General features: G+C 42.9%; 1 protein-coding gene across 3 annotated transcripts in view; it reads left to right on the top strand.

Moving 5' to 3' along the window:
* The window catches only part of tmem131 (transmembrane protein 131), a 36,903-nt gene extending 22,416 nt beyond the window's left edge, over positions 1-14,487 (top strand). For 2 of the 3 annotated variants that reach the window (XM_040039836.1, XM_040039838.1), the window contains exons 18-41: positions 1,516-1,620; positions 1,697-1,783; positions 1,924-2,076; positions 2,167-2,242; positions 3,550-3,664; positions 3,757-3,895; positions 3,984-4,093; positions 4,178-4,250; positions 4,395-4,546; positions 4,632-4,774; positions 5,247-5,433; positions 7,284-7,469; positions 8,214-8,369; positions 9,934-10,352; positions 10,436-10,617; positions 10,697-10,827; positions 11,074-11,192; positions 11,921-12,055; positions 12,148-12,298; positions 12,470-12,588; positions 12,680-12,761; positions 13,178-13,281; positions 13,364-13,521; positions 13,605-14,487. In XM_040039836.1, the coding sequence (XP_039895770.1) occupies positions 1,516-1,620; positions 1,697-1,783; positions 1,924-2,076; positions 2,167-2,242; positions 3,550-3,664; positions 3,757-3,895; positions 3,984-4,093; positions 4,178-4,250; positions 4,395-4,546; positions 4,632-4,774; positions 5,247-5,433; positions 7,284-7,469; positions 8,214-8,369; positions 9,934-10,352; positions 10,436-10,617; positions 10,697-10,827; positions 11,074-11,192; positions 11,921-12,055; positions 12,148-12,298; positions 12,470-12,588; positions 12,680-12,761; positions 13,178-13,281; positions 13,364-13,521; positions 13,605-13,883 (3,561 nt within the window). In that variant the 3' untranslated portion in view covers positions 13,884-14,487. The remainder of the gene's footprint in view (positions 1-1,515; positions 1,621-1,696; positions 1,784-1,923; positions 2,077-2,166; positions 2,243-3,549; positions 3,665-3,756; positions 3,896-3,983; positions 4,094-4,177; positions 4,251-4,394; positions 4,547-4,631; positions 4,775-5,246; positions 5,434-7,283; positions 7,470-8,213; positions 8,370-9,933; positions 10,353-10,435; positions 10,618-10,696; positions 10,828-11,073; positions 11,193-11,920; positions 12,056-12,147; positions 12,299-12,469; positions 12,589-12,679; positions 12,762-13,177; positions 13,282-13,363; positions 13,522-13,604) is intronic. The other variant, XM_040039837.1, reaches the window with a different exon arrangement.
* The last annotated feature ends 317 nt before the right edge of the window (positions 14,488-14,804 follow it).

The raw sequence follows: 14,804 nt of genomic DNA, 5'->3' as shown, positions 1-14,804 counted from the left end.
CTTAAAGAAGATGCAGCTTAGCTGGGCCTGGTGTCCTCCAGTCAGTGCCCCCCATCCTCACAAACGGCTGACTCACATTCATACATTAACCTTAGTATATTTAATGAATGCAAAATGCAGAATTTTACTTCTTTGCATTATAAAACCTCAAGTACAAAAGATTTTTGTATTTTTAGCAAGTAATTTGAGGTCCCACCTCGTCCACAGGGTGATGTGAAACTTGAAAGTTTACCCAAAATGCACTATTTCAGGTTTTCTCCAGAGAGTTATCAGGAAACAGATCAAACACTGCCGCTTGTTTCTGTTCCTGCGTCACAGGCGTTAAACTGCTGCAGTTGAGCTTTAAGTTGAGAGGTTTCTCTCTTTGTACCGATTTTATCTGGAATGAGGTTTGTAACACAGATCAGGCTGCTGCCTGGCTGAGTTAATGTTGTTTTTAGTAATTCACACTACTGTGAGTACTTCAGAGATCACAACAAAACAGGAAGTTGTTTAAAAGTAGAAATGAGAGACGCTGAGCAGAAGTTGGCAGAACCACAAAAGTATCATAAAAAAAGTCTAGAAATCTGTAGTTCTTAAATAGATAAGACATTACTAGCCGAGGAATAAATGGTGTAATGAACTATTTATCTTATCTTAAAAAGCATAAAGATAATAACACTGGACAAAAACAAAAAAGAGACTTAATTATTGGAGGAAACGGCTGAGACAAACTTCATGTAGCAGCATATTTTCCTCAGTGTTGCTGGTAGCTAATACACAACTTGGCCTGCTGATTAATGAAGAAGCATCTTCTCATATTACTGAGGCTGTCAGACCAGCTGAGCTTGTAAAGTAGGCCCTGAAAGCCATTCTAGCTACTGTTTGAAGCACTCAGAGATTCCCTCAAGTCAATTTATCTAAAAGCTCCGTGAACCGCAGTGTCGTACAGCTAAACAAATCAGAAAATGAAACAAAATGATAAAAAAAAGAAACCTCTCAAGGGGGAAAAGAGTTTGGAAAGTATGAAAATAAAATAATAAAAAACTGTGACATGCATCATGTTGTTCAAGTAGTATGCATGTCACAAAAAATCAAAGAATTAAGTTTTGTTTGTTCTTTGATTTCAAGCTTTTTCCTTCTAAGCAGCATCTCATTTTGAATCTAAGAGGTCTTCTTACTCGGATAATCTTTTCTGTCATTTGGTTGTTTGGTTTTAAACATTTTAATAATCTTAAATCCAAATTGAAACTATGTTCTTGATTGTTTTTGGCGTTTAGAGAACCATTTCAGTATTCATTTCCTTTTTAAAGGGAAGGCTTTGAAACCCGTGAAAGAAATTTACTGCCTGTGTGTTTTGCTGTCTCGGATGTGGAAGCTCTTCAACCACAGTGTCAAGATCGGAGATAAAACATTGTTATTCCAAGCAATTTGATGATGTGTGCAAAGAAAACAAAACAAGAGGGGACGGACTTTAGAGAAACTGTAGCTTGTTCACAAAGTGTTGAGAGACAGAAAACCTTTTTGTTTTCACAGGTTATATTAGCATCTGGATATTACGCAGCATTCAGAGTGACACTAGTGGCCAAAGCTCTGGAGGGCACGTACGACGGGGCTGTACACCTCACAACAGATTATGAGGTAGGCTGGCTGGTGTGTAGTTTTCAGGCAGTTTCTTCAACATAAAAGCATAACCTGGTGTTGTTTTTGGCCTCAGATATTAACCATCCCGGTGAAAGCTGTCGTCGCAGTGGGCACATTAAACAGCTCTCCCAAACACATCATTTTGCCACCTTCATTTCCAGTAAGTAACACAAAATTGATTTCACAGCCGTCATGTGCTGGCAGCATGCAGAAGATGAGTGTTTAAGTTAAAAAAGAAAGAAGCCAGCTTCCTGTTTAATGGCTGAGGTGTTGGATTGAGTTACATGTCTTCTTCTTTAGGGGAAGGTAGTTCACCAAAGCTTTAGCATACAGAGCTCCTTCACACAGAAAGTGAGACTGCAGCAGATCCGCTCCCTGACAGAAGACATCCGATTTTATTACAAACGTCTCCGCAACAGCAAAGACGAGCTGGAGCCCAGACGGAAGTCTAAGGTACAAAAATCCTCCCAGTCCTCAACAACACAAAAAGTGGGTCACGCTTTCTTTTGAGACACAAACGTATTTTTATTACTTGTTTTACAGGTGGCAAACATTTATTTTGACGCCGGCTTGCAGTGTGGTGATCACTGTTATGTGGGCCTGCCATTTGTGCTTAAATGTAAGTTTTAGTTGTTATTAAACTCTGTGTTTGTGTGCACGTCGGTGTTTTTAACAACAAACCCTTTAGACCGGACTTATGTCTCTGTGAGGAGGTGGGATCCTTTTAGTGTCTCAAATTTTGATGTTTACTGATGATTTGATCCAGAGGAAGTATGTATAGAGAGAACAGGATGGGACCTAAGATAGAACCCTACACCAGCACAGTGCTGCTGGTGAAGAAGAATAGTTTACAGTAAACATAGAGAAGGATCTATTATTCAGGTATAAGATGAACCAGCGTAGTGCAGATACCAGCACTGATGTGCACGCGTTGTGGTCAGTGCTGTTAAATGCAGCAGTGAAGCCAAGGAGGATGAGGATGGCACAGTCCCCAGAGCCCGAGCAGATCATTGCAAACTTTTATCAGTGGATTCTGTTAATGAAGAAAGACTTTTTCCCAGACTTTTAAAAGAAATGGAAGTCTGGAAGACAGGCTGGTAGTTTTTTGGGTAAGATGGGGTCCAGGTATTCAGCAGGGCTTGAACAACTATCTGCTTAAAGAGAGATGGAGCAGTACCAGTAGCCATAGAACTGTTGTTTAATACAGTTTTACAAACTCGTTGCAGCCCTTTTGGGTGAATTCCATCTGGAGCAACATCTGCTCATTTTGAAATGACTTTTTTTTTTTTTTCCTTCCCTAATGTCGCTAAGTGAGAACTGGAGGATTCAGAGTAAATTTGGATTTACTCTTGATTGAATATTGAGTCTGATACTGTCAATTCAGTTGATTTCATTGTTCTGTGTTTAATAAAAGTTAGCTGCAGGAGTGCTAACACAGCATGAAGAAGCTATTCTTTGTTTGCAGTCTTTTTTTTTTTTTTTAACGACTGCAAGTTTTGGTCAGACGATGATTTTTCCGCCGCAGCAGCTTCAATCTCTCGTTATTTAGTTTATTTGGACTCTTTCATCACAGCTTCATTAATATTATTTGATCTCTCCACTCTGTATGTGAGGAGGTGCACACACTGAGACCGAGAGCAAGGAAAGGAGAAGTGAGGTGTCTGTAAACAACAGCAGTAAAGTCTGCTCAGAAATGTATAAAAAGAACAACTGAAGTGTTATTTCTGATATTATTATACATGCATAGCAGACAGATAATACCGATGTGTCATTTTTAAATCTCAAAGTATCATCAGTACGTGGCATCCCTAATCCTCGAGAGATGTGGGTTTATGGTCGAGTCCCATCCCTAAAATATAAATCTAGTCTGAGCCCATGGTTGAGAATTCAGTGGTTAATTTATTTATTTATTTTTTCCTTCCACAGCTGAGGCTAAACCTCATGGGCTGGCGTTACAGGAGGATATCTGGGACGCCGATGTCGATCTTCACCAGAAGCTCCTCAGACGATGGAAAGAGCTCAAGGAGCGCTCTGTGCACAAGTAAGCACGTTGTGCATTCAAAGCGCACTATGAAATAAAAGTTCTTTCCAGGATAAAATAAAGTAAAAATGTAACTTCTTTTCTCACCAAAGGATCGAAGCTGTCTTTGAAGTTAACACAGATCTCCAGAAAAACGTTCAGGCTAAAATAACCGCACACCTGACGTGGCCTTCGCTGGTCAACTCTTCACAGAGAATCACGTTCCCCCTGACCAACACCAACAGCTCCTCTGTGAGTACTCGCCCATTAGCACACGGCACACAGGTTTCGCGTGTTTTAAACGTGTTTCAAACTCAGGGATGACATCGTTTCTCCGCAGGACGAGGAGGTGATTTTGCAGAACCCTGCAGATGTCCCTGTTTATGTCCAAGTACTCCCCTTGGCGCTTTTACCAAACCCCTCTGTGTTTTCTGGAAAACTGGCCGACAGGTAAGAAGTCACAACTAAACTCCCGCTTATTCTTTTTTCCCTCAGCTTACGCTGACAGTCTTCTTTACTACTTTTCTTTTTCAGGTTTCCTTTAGGAAACTTATCCAACATCAATATAAACACAAACACCTTCGAGTTCCAGGTTCACAGAAATCAAGTAAGTCCATTGTTGATTTGGTGGCTTTTCAGGAAATCGGAGAATCGGCTGCTTATTGTGCTGCTAATCACTGTCCTGTTGTCCGTGGATCTGACAGCATGTGGAAGCTGTTTGTCTCTAACAGTCTCTCTGTTTGTGTGACAGACATCGCTAATGAGGAGCAGTACAGGCTTTGTAGAAGGCTCAACCAGGCCCTTTGTGTACAACCTCCTCCTGCTGCCTGGAGAAGTCAAGTCTTTCAACATAAGATTTACTCCCATTGGAAACCACAGCGTCTCCTCCCTCCTCATAGTCAGGTAATACCACATTTTAATGTTAGAAACGAAAACAAAAATGCACTCCTCCATTGAAATGAATCACTTTACTGGGGCATCTGTTTAGAAACAACCTGACGGTGATCGACACGATCATACTTCACGGACGAGGCACGACAGAGAGCCTGAAGGTCGGAGGGAAGCTTCCAGGACAAGGCAGCTCGCTGAGGTTTAAAATGACTGAAGCTCTGTTGAAAGACTGCACAGAGAGTGAGTTTATAAACGATGCAAGAGAGCGGTGTCACCCAATCAATGTGAGCCAGTCGTGTTGCAGCGTTGTAGAGGTTCTTAAGTTCAACTGTCCGTTGGCAGGAACTTGTACTCATTATGTTAGTAATTGGCCTGCTGGTCTATTTTTCTAAAGATCAGTAAATCTGCCAGTGTTCAATTTCAAAGGCAGCCCCATCCACGAGAACTCATAGATGTGCAAAGTAAAGCTCAATGAATGCAATGAAATAAAACAGATTAGGCATGTAAAATATCAGAGAAAAAGACAACATTATGTATTAATTAAACTTCCTAAATGAAAAGATCCAAACACGCAGTGAGCCCTGCTGTTAACAGGATTTATTCCAGTACATTTACTGTGTGTGTTTGTTTCAGTATGTTCTATCTAATTTTTCCTCTTTTTAAACATTAAGTTGAATCTTTTGATTGTCCCTGTTTTTTTTTTTTTTTTCAGAAACAAAAGTGAAAGAGCCAAACTTCACTCTGAAAAGGACGTTCAGAGTGGAGAACACGGGTTTGCTCCCGATCACCATCAAATCGGCAGAAATCAATGGACAAGCCTGCGAAGGATTCGGATTCAAAGTTCTCAACTGTCAAGAATTTGCACTCAAGCCAAATGCTTCGAAAGACCTCGTCATACTGTAAGGACTCACTGCTACACACACACCTCCATCATCAGTGGTTTTCCTTTGTGTGTGTGCGTGCGTGTGTGCGTGCGTTCCCCCCTTCGCCACACGAGCCATCCCTAATATGGCCATCTGAGGCGCAGAAGCTCATTTAAGTGCTGTTTAAATGTTCTCTTTGTTGGTGTTAGCCAGTCTGAAGAAAGTTAGCTTCACGGGGGAGTAGTTAAAAGTGCTTTTGTCAGGCAGGGGAATCAATAATGGAAACACCTGCATTAATTCAACTTTTTCCAGTAATGCTACAAAAACACAGTCACTGATACTGAAACGTTGCTTCCCTAAATTTGTAAAATAAAATGTAACAAGAGGTGTCAGAATCTGGCCCAGCGGTGTGGCCAGGAGAGCCATGCTGTGATTGGAGAAGGATTTACAGCTGCAGAAGCCCTGAGGCAGAAATGTAGCCTTTCTTTACTCTGCCCTGACAGGTGTATGAAAAGAGTGCTCAAACCCACATAGCAGTGAGACTGAAGAGTGGGAATATAGGACACTATGACAATGACTTATCAAACTTATTAGGGCACGACAGTTTACAGAGCTTTTTCACTCGTATTTGAGGCTTACTTTATGCTAAAGCTAATCTATTCTGCTCATTTCTAGCTCTTTGTGGTCGCCCTCTCTTTAAAGCTGCTTTATAGATCAGCTTTCAACCTTTTAGTTTTTGATAATGTTTACAGTTGAAGCTAGATTGGTCCAACCCTGTTGGGTTTTTTGTTTTTTTGTTTTTTGTAAATTTCAAAAGATTAAGGCTTCATTAAAAGTTTGCTTCAGAAGCACTTTGAAATCTCTTCTATAGGGTCGTCGGTGTGCATTTTATTGTGTAATTAATTTTTCCATATTCAACCTCAGGGGGTCCTCTGAATGATGAAGCATTTTTACTGTTGTTCCTCTTTTTGCTTTGTGATAAAAGTTTCGTGTTTATGGTTGCACCACCCGTGAAAACGTACAAACGGACGGATATCAGAATATAAAAGAATATATTTGAATGAAGTGAAAATGTATTCAAAGTGAAAAGGGTTCCAGAATAAACTCCTGCAAGTCATGACTCGAATATTCCAAATAGGAACAATGCACTTGGACACAAAAAGTGTGTGTGTGTGTGTGAGTGTGTGTGAGTGTGTGTGTGAGTGTGTGTGAGTGTGTGTGTGAGTGAGATATGAAAAGAATAAGCTGAGTGAATTCCATAAATGTGTTTTCATGGCTTTGTTTCGTTTGAATTCCTGTACTTTTCCAGGGCGCTGTTGTTATTCTGCAGACACAGAAACACCCAGGTGCTGACACACCTGAATACAATTCAAACATTAATAATGCATCTCATGTCCCAATAGTAATACTTATTACTGTAGATCTTTCTAACTGGTGTATTTGTCTGATTTGCCCACCTATTTGATGAGTTTGAATAACAAGCCTTTATTTTTGGTAGTTTTTATATGTACGCAACCTTCTTGCTGTCCTTGGTTTGTTTCTGCCTCGGTGAGAGTTTACCTGTGATATTGGGCTGTAAATATAATTTGTTTTGATCGGGACAGTCAGGTGAAACACAATGGATGCTTTTAAAGATTTGGACACAGAGAGAAATTTAGCTGGATCCTCTGAGGCGTGTACGTTCAGACAAAAGCCTCTCAGATGTTTATTAAAGGCAAAGAAACATTGAAACCAGACACACCCTTCATCTTTATACTGTACATATCTTTGTGTATATAAATAACTCATTAAATCATAAAGATACCTCCCAGGTGTTTCCTCCCATGAGCAGGTTTCACGTGGATCGCAGGACAGGCTGCTCAGTGTTCTCTCTCCTTTGTTGTCAGGTTTACACCCGATTTCACTTCCTCTCGAGTGATCCGGGAGCTGAAGCTGGTGTCGTGCGGCGGCTCAGAATTTGTGTTTGTCCTCAATGCCTCGTTGCCCTATCACATGTTAGCCACATGTGCAGAGACCCTGCCCAGGCCCACCTGGGAGCTCCAGCTCTACATCATTGTGTCTATCGTTATGAGGTGGGTGTCGCCGCACAACGCAAGCAAAACATGCAGAACACGGTTCTATGTGACAATCAATTCATTACAAAAAACTGAGTAGCTGTAGAGTTGACTTCAGGGTTTTAACCTGAATTTCTGCAGTTAGGCCATCAAGATTATGTTACCCTTAATGTAACTTTTAATATTAATATTAATATTAATTCTCCTGCTCATAACCAATGCTCTTCTTTCTTTATCACTGGGATTGCTCTTTTTATTTTAAAGCAGGATTAGATTTAAATAAAACTTTATTTGCTTGCCAGAAAAGTAACAGCAAAGACTATATGCTCACTAAAGACAGATGAGGATGAGGAAACAGCAGAGAGGATCTGTGTGCACGCATTTCTGCTCTCAGCTATTCATGCAGCTCCACCTTCACACACCCAAAGGGAACAGGGTGGTGTTCAAGGCTAACAGGTGCTCTTACCTGGAGACAGAGCTGCACTTTTATTAATGAGCCCGATGTTTGTTTAAAACACTGAAACAAAAAGTGTTGTTATAGCAGCAGCCTTGTCACGCTCACGCTGTAACCCTGCACTCAGGTTTAATGGTAGGATACTTAATCTAGTTCTGCAGATAGGTCACATGTTTGCATGGGATTGTTTATAAGCCTCAGTTATGCTTGTATAGCAACGGCTTTGGAATACAGTTTAAACTAAGTTAGCAGAAAGCTTGATCTCAATCTGACAAACGGTTCATGTGTGCTGTTTGTTTGTGTTACAGTTCCATGTTTCTGATAGTGATCACCACGGCCTACCTGGAGGCTCAGAGCATATGGGAGCCCTTCAAGAGGCGCGTGTCCGTGGAATCCAACTCCACCTTGGAGACTGGGAGACCCTTCAATCTCAGGGACATTGTGCAAATTCACACTGATTCAAAGTAAGTGTAAATGCTCAGTGACAACCTGGGCAAAGCCAGATCACGTGGCACAAGCGGGTGTGTTCAAAGGTGCGAGCACATATTGGTAAAGAGAACAGATTTTTGAGATGAAAGAGGACGTAAAAGTGGTGCAGCAAACGCACATTAAAAATTAGCCTTTCAAATGCTTGTGTGCAGAACTTAGAACAATTTTTATAGATAAAACAGGATCAGTGTCCAACCTCTAAACATCTGAATGTGAGGGTGAACGTAATATTATTATTATTATTATTATTATTAGTGTCGTTTTCACACCAAACTGAATTTTTTTTGGCTCCTAGCCTCCTAACCACAAAAAAAGAGCTGGTGCACACTTACCTGCGTGACTCTCACCTGGACACGTTAAGCCCGTCCAAGCGTCCGTAGCCAGCTTTTCAGTCCTTTTCAGCATGTTGAAGTCATTTATTAGGATGCTGTTCGCACATAGTTCGGATCTCACCAAACCTGGAAACCGACCGTCCATCACCTCTAGCTGTTCGTGTGTGTGTGTGTGTGTGTGTGTGTGTGTGTTTATTGTAGACTAAGAGCTGCTTTCTTGTAGAGTTGGCAGCTGAAGTTGAAATACATTTTTGAACCACGACCATGATGGGCACCCCAGCATTTCCCATTTGTTAACATCCTTAGCTCTACACATTCATGCGTCCATGTGAGCTCTCCTCATATAGGTATCATTGAAATTTATAGAATTCACAGATTAATAAATTCATGTTAATCCCACAGCTCTACGTGCACTGAGTAGTTACTCCAATGAGCATCATTTCTCTGTAATGTCATTTTTCATTCATTCAAAATTTAGACCCTCCTTAAACTTCAGGCTTCAGTCATTAAAATGTCCAAACATTTGAAGATTTTTGCTGTTTTTTAACTGGATTAATTGCCTCTGACGCGCCAAGAAGGTTGCTGATGGCCGTTTGCCTGTGGCTAACCGCTTCCTGCAGTTTTTTACCATATCTGGCACTGAAACAGCTTATTGGCCGTTATCGCCGGCCATTCAGTCGATTTGAATTTTAATCGGAGGCGCTCTGAGATGGAGCACAAAGCAAAACTTTATGGTTGCGGATAAACTTTTTTTATCTCGTGCTTGTTCTCAGTACAGCTGAGAATTCAAATCAAGACCAAATAGTTCTACATGCAAATCTTCTCACTCGGCAGCCATCTTTAAAGTGTTCTGGGAGCCTATTTGAGCATTTATTTCAAGAAATTATGAAATTATTTTAAATCTATAGACTCGGCAGTCAAACCTCTGAGAAGGTTTGATGATTTTGCCACAAAATAAGATTTTGAAAAGCTTTTTCCCCCTGAAAGTTAAGCTTCTGTCACCGTCGTTCCTGTTGATGCTCACTTAGTGCTCAGTGTGTCACTCAGAGGATGAGGTGCTTCTCCCTGCAGCGAGCAGGGGCTTCACAGATTTGAACCGCCGGGTTTGACGGTCTTTATCACCGCCCAGAGACAGTTTAAATGTTAAAACTATAAATGTGCATGTACAGAGTTACTGACAGACTTCTTTGTGAACACTCATCTATAGCGACCCACCACAAAACTCAAGAGGTTTATACGCATCCACCAACGGGTCAGCTCGAGGAGGCCGACAGAACAGCAGCCGTCCCTCGCCAGACTCCGACGGCCAGGGTAACAGGTCCAGGATCAGCTTCACCCGCCCACCTATGCAACCTCCTTCCTCCCAGCTCACCAAAGGAAGTTCAGCCTCTGGCAACGAAGGCCCTCCAGCTCCCTGCCAGGTAACCAACCGCAAAGGTCGCAGCACCAAACAGCCTGACCTCCAGAGTCCAAGCTTAGGCGGCCCGTCGCTGCCTCACAGAGGCATCTGCCCCGACGACGAGTTCGCCAACCTCATTGGAGCCATGGACAACGACCTCGACCGTCCAGAGCCGCTCAGTCCCGAAACTCTTCAGGAGCAGAGTTCTCAGTCCATACCAAGCAAAGGTACAGACACAACTTTTAATGAGAGGAGAAATTCTCTGTGGTCGTTCACAGCGTTTTACAGTGTGTGCTGATATCGTTTGCAGTGTTGGAATCCAGAGGGAAGCTGCGCGCTAAAGCAAAAGCCCAGAGAAAGAAGGAAGAGAAGGAGAAAAAGTCAACAGTAAAGACTCAGGGAGACGAGCTCAAAGATCTCGCCGACAACGACGACAGCTCCTCCACGACTACAGAGACCTCCAATCCAGATGTGGAGACAAACATTAAAGAGGTAAAAAAATGTTAAAAAGTATGTGCCAGCACATGGTCTCTGTTTGTTGTTTGCTAAAAATACGCATCACTTTTTCCAGGAACCAGTAAAAAAGAAAGGAAGGACAATAACCCCGGAAATGGCAAAAGAAGAAACATCAAATTTTCTTATAAAACCCAAAACGAAGAAACAAGTAATCACAAAGAAGGAGAACCAAGCAGAAAAATCCAGGTTTGAGTCTTTTTTTTTTTCTTTTCATCCTAAAGTGACTAAAATAACACAGTGGACTCATTTATGACCTCACATGTTTTCCACAGAAGGCTTTTCTTAATGTTCTATTTGCGTCTGATATCTGACCAAAAACATCAGTGGCACATAGAAATGCTCAGTGTGACTCCACGCAGTCACCTACAAGTTAAACTACAAGCCACTGCTTCCACTTTGTTCTCTTCCTGAACAAATCGTTCGTGTTCTCAGTTCTCTCGAGCTGCCCTACGTAACACCGCTGGAGACCAAGCAGCGGAAGAACTTCCCCTCCAAATCTCTCCATCCTCTCACCAGCATCACAAAGACGAGACCTCTACAGAAACCTAGATGTAAGTTTTGTATACAATAACTTTATTTAATTATGCCATCCAGAATTTGACCTTCATACTGTGAATATTTTCAGTATTACAGGCCTTCGAAGTACATAAGGGGTTTCTCCTTGTTTTTACTGCCATTTTTGAGGCTTCATAAATACAGCAGATATTCACATGAAATTTCCAGAGCTGAAAAACACATTTAAAGACGCTCAGTCCTTTAACTTTTAGTGGGTGTAGCACCTGATTATCTATCTATCTGATGGTCTAAAGCCAAGATATAATCATGTTTTTGTTCTTTATGGGGGTTTTTTCTTTGAGCGTCACTATGATGGGCTCATACTTTGAATAAAAAGCAGCAGTTTAATGTCTGTGATGTAGAGGAGCAGAATCAGAAAGCATTAGTGCCCTGATCTGTTTCTGAAAATTCACTGCGGGGTCATATTTTCATGTGGGCTGGGTGGCTGCTCAAAACAACTTACAGGATATTAAACGTCTCCTTTATACCTTTATACAAACATAGATTTCATGTGTCTGTCTTCGAAATTACGAGGAAGTAAAAATAACACGAATAAGCAGTGCCAAAGTTCAGTCATATTATAAAGGTAAAACTTTGCATGGCGTCATGTAACATGCTGAATAAAAATCAGCCGATTCTTAGAGTCAGATCCACTAAGGCCAGCAGGCAACTAAGAGGCACTTTCCACAGAATGACCTTGGTGGTTTTGGCGTGTTTTTCACAGTAGACGGAAAGCTGGAGGACGGGCGGCCTTCCTTTTTCCCCAAAGCGTCAGAGCTGGGACACAGCAGCAGCTCTGAAGGAGAGAAGGAGTGCGCTTCACCTGAGTGGGACGTCCCTCTTTCCAAAAACAGCATCCGTAAGTCCAGACCCAATCTGTGGCGTCAGCTCGCGTTCAGACCGGTCTTCGACGAGTCTAACGAGCTGCTTTACTCCCGTCTCCTTTTGCAGCAGCTGACAGTCTTCAGCAGATCTCCCTGCAGACGATAAATGCAGATCCTTTCCTGAAGCGATCGGCCACAGCTGGGACCTGCTCCCCTCCACCCACCTCCCCCAGCTTACTGTCTCGCGGAACCTACAGCAGTGTGGTCAGCAGCAACAGGTGATTCACATGCAGGACAGTCAGTCGTTTAGGACTCTTGTTAACAGTGAGAGGCACCAAGGCCATAGACAGGACATGTTTTATCTTGATTTGTCAGAATAAAGCATGCTGCAATTCTAACAAGAGAGTACTGAACACATGCTGTTTTAGTAACGTGCTGTATATTCACAGTGAGATAAACCAGAAGAAAGCCCCAGGAAATAAACTGCCTGCAGCCCTCCCGCAGCCGGGCAAAAACGGGAACCTCACCTTTGCTGACGCTGTAACTAAAGGTTATGACAAAAGCCCAGGTGAATATGGAGCGCTGAATCAATCCTTTATGTTAGTGGGAACATTTTTCCCACTGTGCTTTGTTTACGGGATGTTTTCTGCCTCCCTCAGGTGGCTCTGGCGCAGGTAAAACTGACAGCCAAGGCAAGAGTCTGGAGCACATGAGATCCTTTGAAAGCGACAGCTCAGACAGGTAACAGGAAGGAAAGTGTGCACCAGCACAAATATCTCATTTTAGAGGCAGTTTACTGCAAATTGAGCTGAAATTAGTGTTGAAATAAGCATGAGGTGATATTCTGCTCTGCCACAGGAGTGTTCATTTATTTGGAATGACAGAGCAGATATTATGAGGATGGTATTGGCGCAGGTGAATGGCTCAAAGCTGTGAACAGGTGCCAAGGCTTCGGTTCTGTCCTGAAACTCGTCAGTTCTCTCCACAAATGTTTGGATTGGATTGAAAGGAAGTGGCTGTGTCCTTGTTTGTAGATCAGCACACTGCTGCACAAATTTCCACTCTCTTGCGATCGTGGCCTGACAGTAATGTGCAGCACTCTGGATCGGTGTCCCAGGGCCAGCTCTATTAACTGAGCGTTCCTTTTTATCTTAAAGCTCTGGACTGTGGAGTCCAATCGACACGACCAGCAGTCCAAACTACCAGTCGGCCAACTCTTTCTCCGCTTTTGGCTCCAACAACCACTTCAACCTGACGGGAGGTAAGCAGACGGACGCAGAGCATCGTGTTCAGATTGTTCACAGCCTTCCAGCTAAAACGTGTGTGGTGTCTGTTGTTTTTAGTGTTCAGTGGAATGAGTCTCCAAAAGCCATCTGAGCCTCAGCAGAGCTGGCCAGAGTTCACTACCACCGTCCCCTCCTCCATCTGGGACATCCCGAGCCCCACTGATCCCCTGCACTCCTGGACCAGCACCCCCAGCTCTACGCCCGCTTCAACCACAGTGAGATCTTTTCTGTGATATGATGCAGTTCGCAGATACTCCAACTTCCTGTTCATGATTTTATTAAATTTTTTTCCCCTTAGTCACTCCTGGGAAACGGCCGCAACCCGTGGTCTACAACCACACCCTTCGGCAGCTCCATTTGGTCAACGAGTGCAGAGCCAGCCTTAAACCCTTTCCCTCCAACCACCACCTCGACACCTCTGACGGATCTCGTCAGCAGCTCCGCTCCGTCGCCACCGCCAGCCGTGGTGGCTTCCACCGAGATGAGTCGGACCTACAACCCCTGGAGCATGTGGGGCCCCACCGTTAGCAGGCGCAGCTCTGAGCCGTGGCCCAGCTCCTCCAACAACACCAACTAAGAAGGCCACGCCGTAGCACTTAAGTTCTCTGTACTCATAAAGCAAATTCTCATGTAATCAGATTCCCGACAAGAAGCAGCCTGGAGCGATCACCAGCCTGGCGCTGCGTATAGGTCTCTGCAGCTTTTTATTCCCGAGGGGTGGGGGTGGAGAGGGATGCTCACTTTTATTTGAATTTCTTTTAACAGGTTTCCCTAAAGTTAAGAGGCTGATAGCACGGCGAAGGCTGCGTTTGTCCTTTAAAAGTGACACTTGGAGCAAAATCTCTTAAGTTCAGTATTAATGTTGGAACAGATGTCTATTTGAAGCCATAAGTCCCACTTTCACCATCACTTGGATTCCTACTGGTGGCTTTGAGGTCTGTCATTGCACCAGGCTTTTATTTGGCTGCAGGGATCTTGAATAAATCCAGAGTTGTTCTTCATGAAACAGCCCCCAAAAAAGCTTCAAGAAAATTCATGTCCCCCCTACTTTTTTTTTTCTTCTTCAAAGCCTTCTGTGGGAATAAATTGGTCAGGTGATCAAAAAAATATTTAAGTTTGAGGTTTGTATTGTACATCACCTCGATTTGTCAGCAAAATTAAATAAAGGATTTCAGCAGAAACGCTCATGTTTCAGGTTTTTTTATTCCATTGAAACATTTCAAGCTTTAGGATTTTACAACAGCTTTGCATGATTCAAAATGATCCTTCTTTATATGACACGGGGCCTCATTGCAGCCCCTCAGTGCATTCTGTGTCTAAAGCCAGCCTTTATGACCCAAGACGTAGAAAAACCTCAGAATGATTGAAGAGCCGTCTGAAGCTTCGGGTACGTACACTGACCTCATTACAAAGAGCATCCATGACTGGACATGGAACAGCAGAGAGGTTTAGGTTGTTGTGCGTTTCACCTGAAAGCCTGAGCCCTAAAAGTTTACCC

Source organism: Simochromis diagramma, unplaced genomic scaffold (assembly GCF_900408965.1).
Source record: "Simochromis diagramma unplaced genomic scaffold, fSimDia1.1 OVJJ01000026.1, whole genome shotgun sequence".
NCBI classification, from domain to species: Eukaryota; Metazoa; Chordata; class Actinopteri; order Cichliformes; family Cichlidae; genus Simochromis; species Simochromis diagramma.
This window is presented reverse-complemented; position numbering and strand designations above follow the sequence as displayed.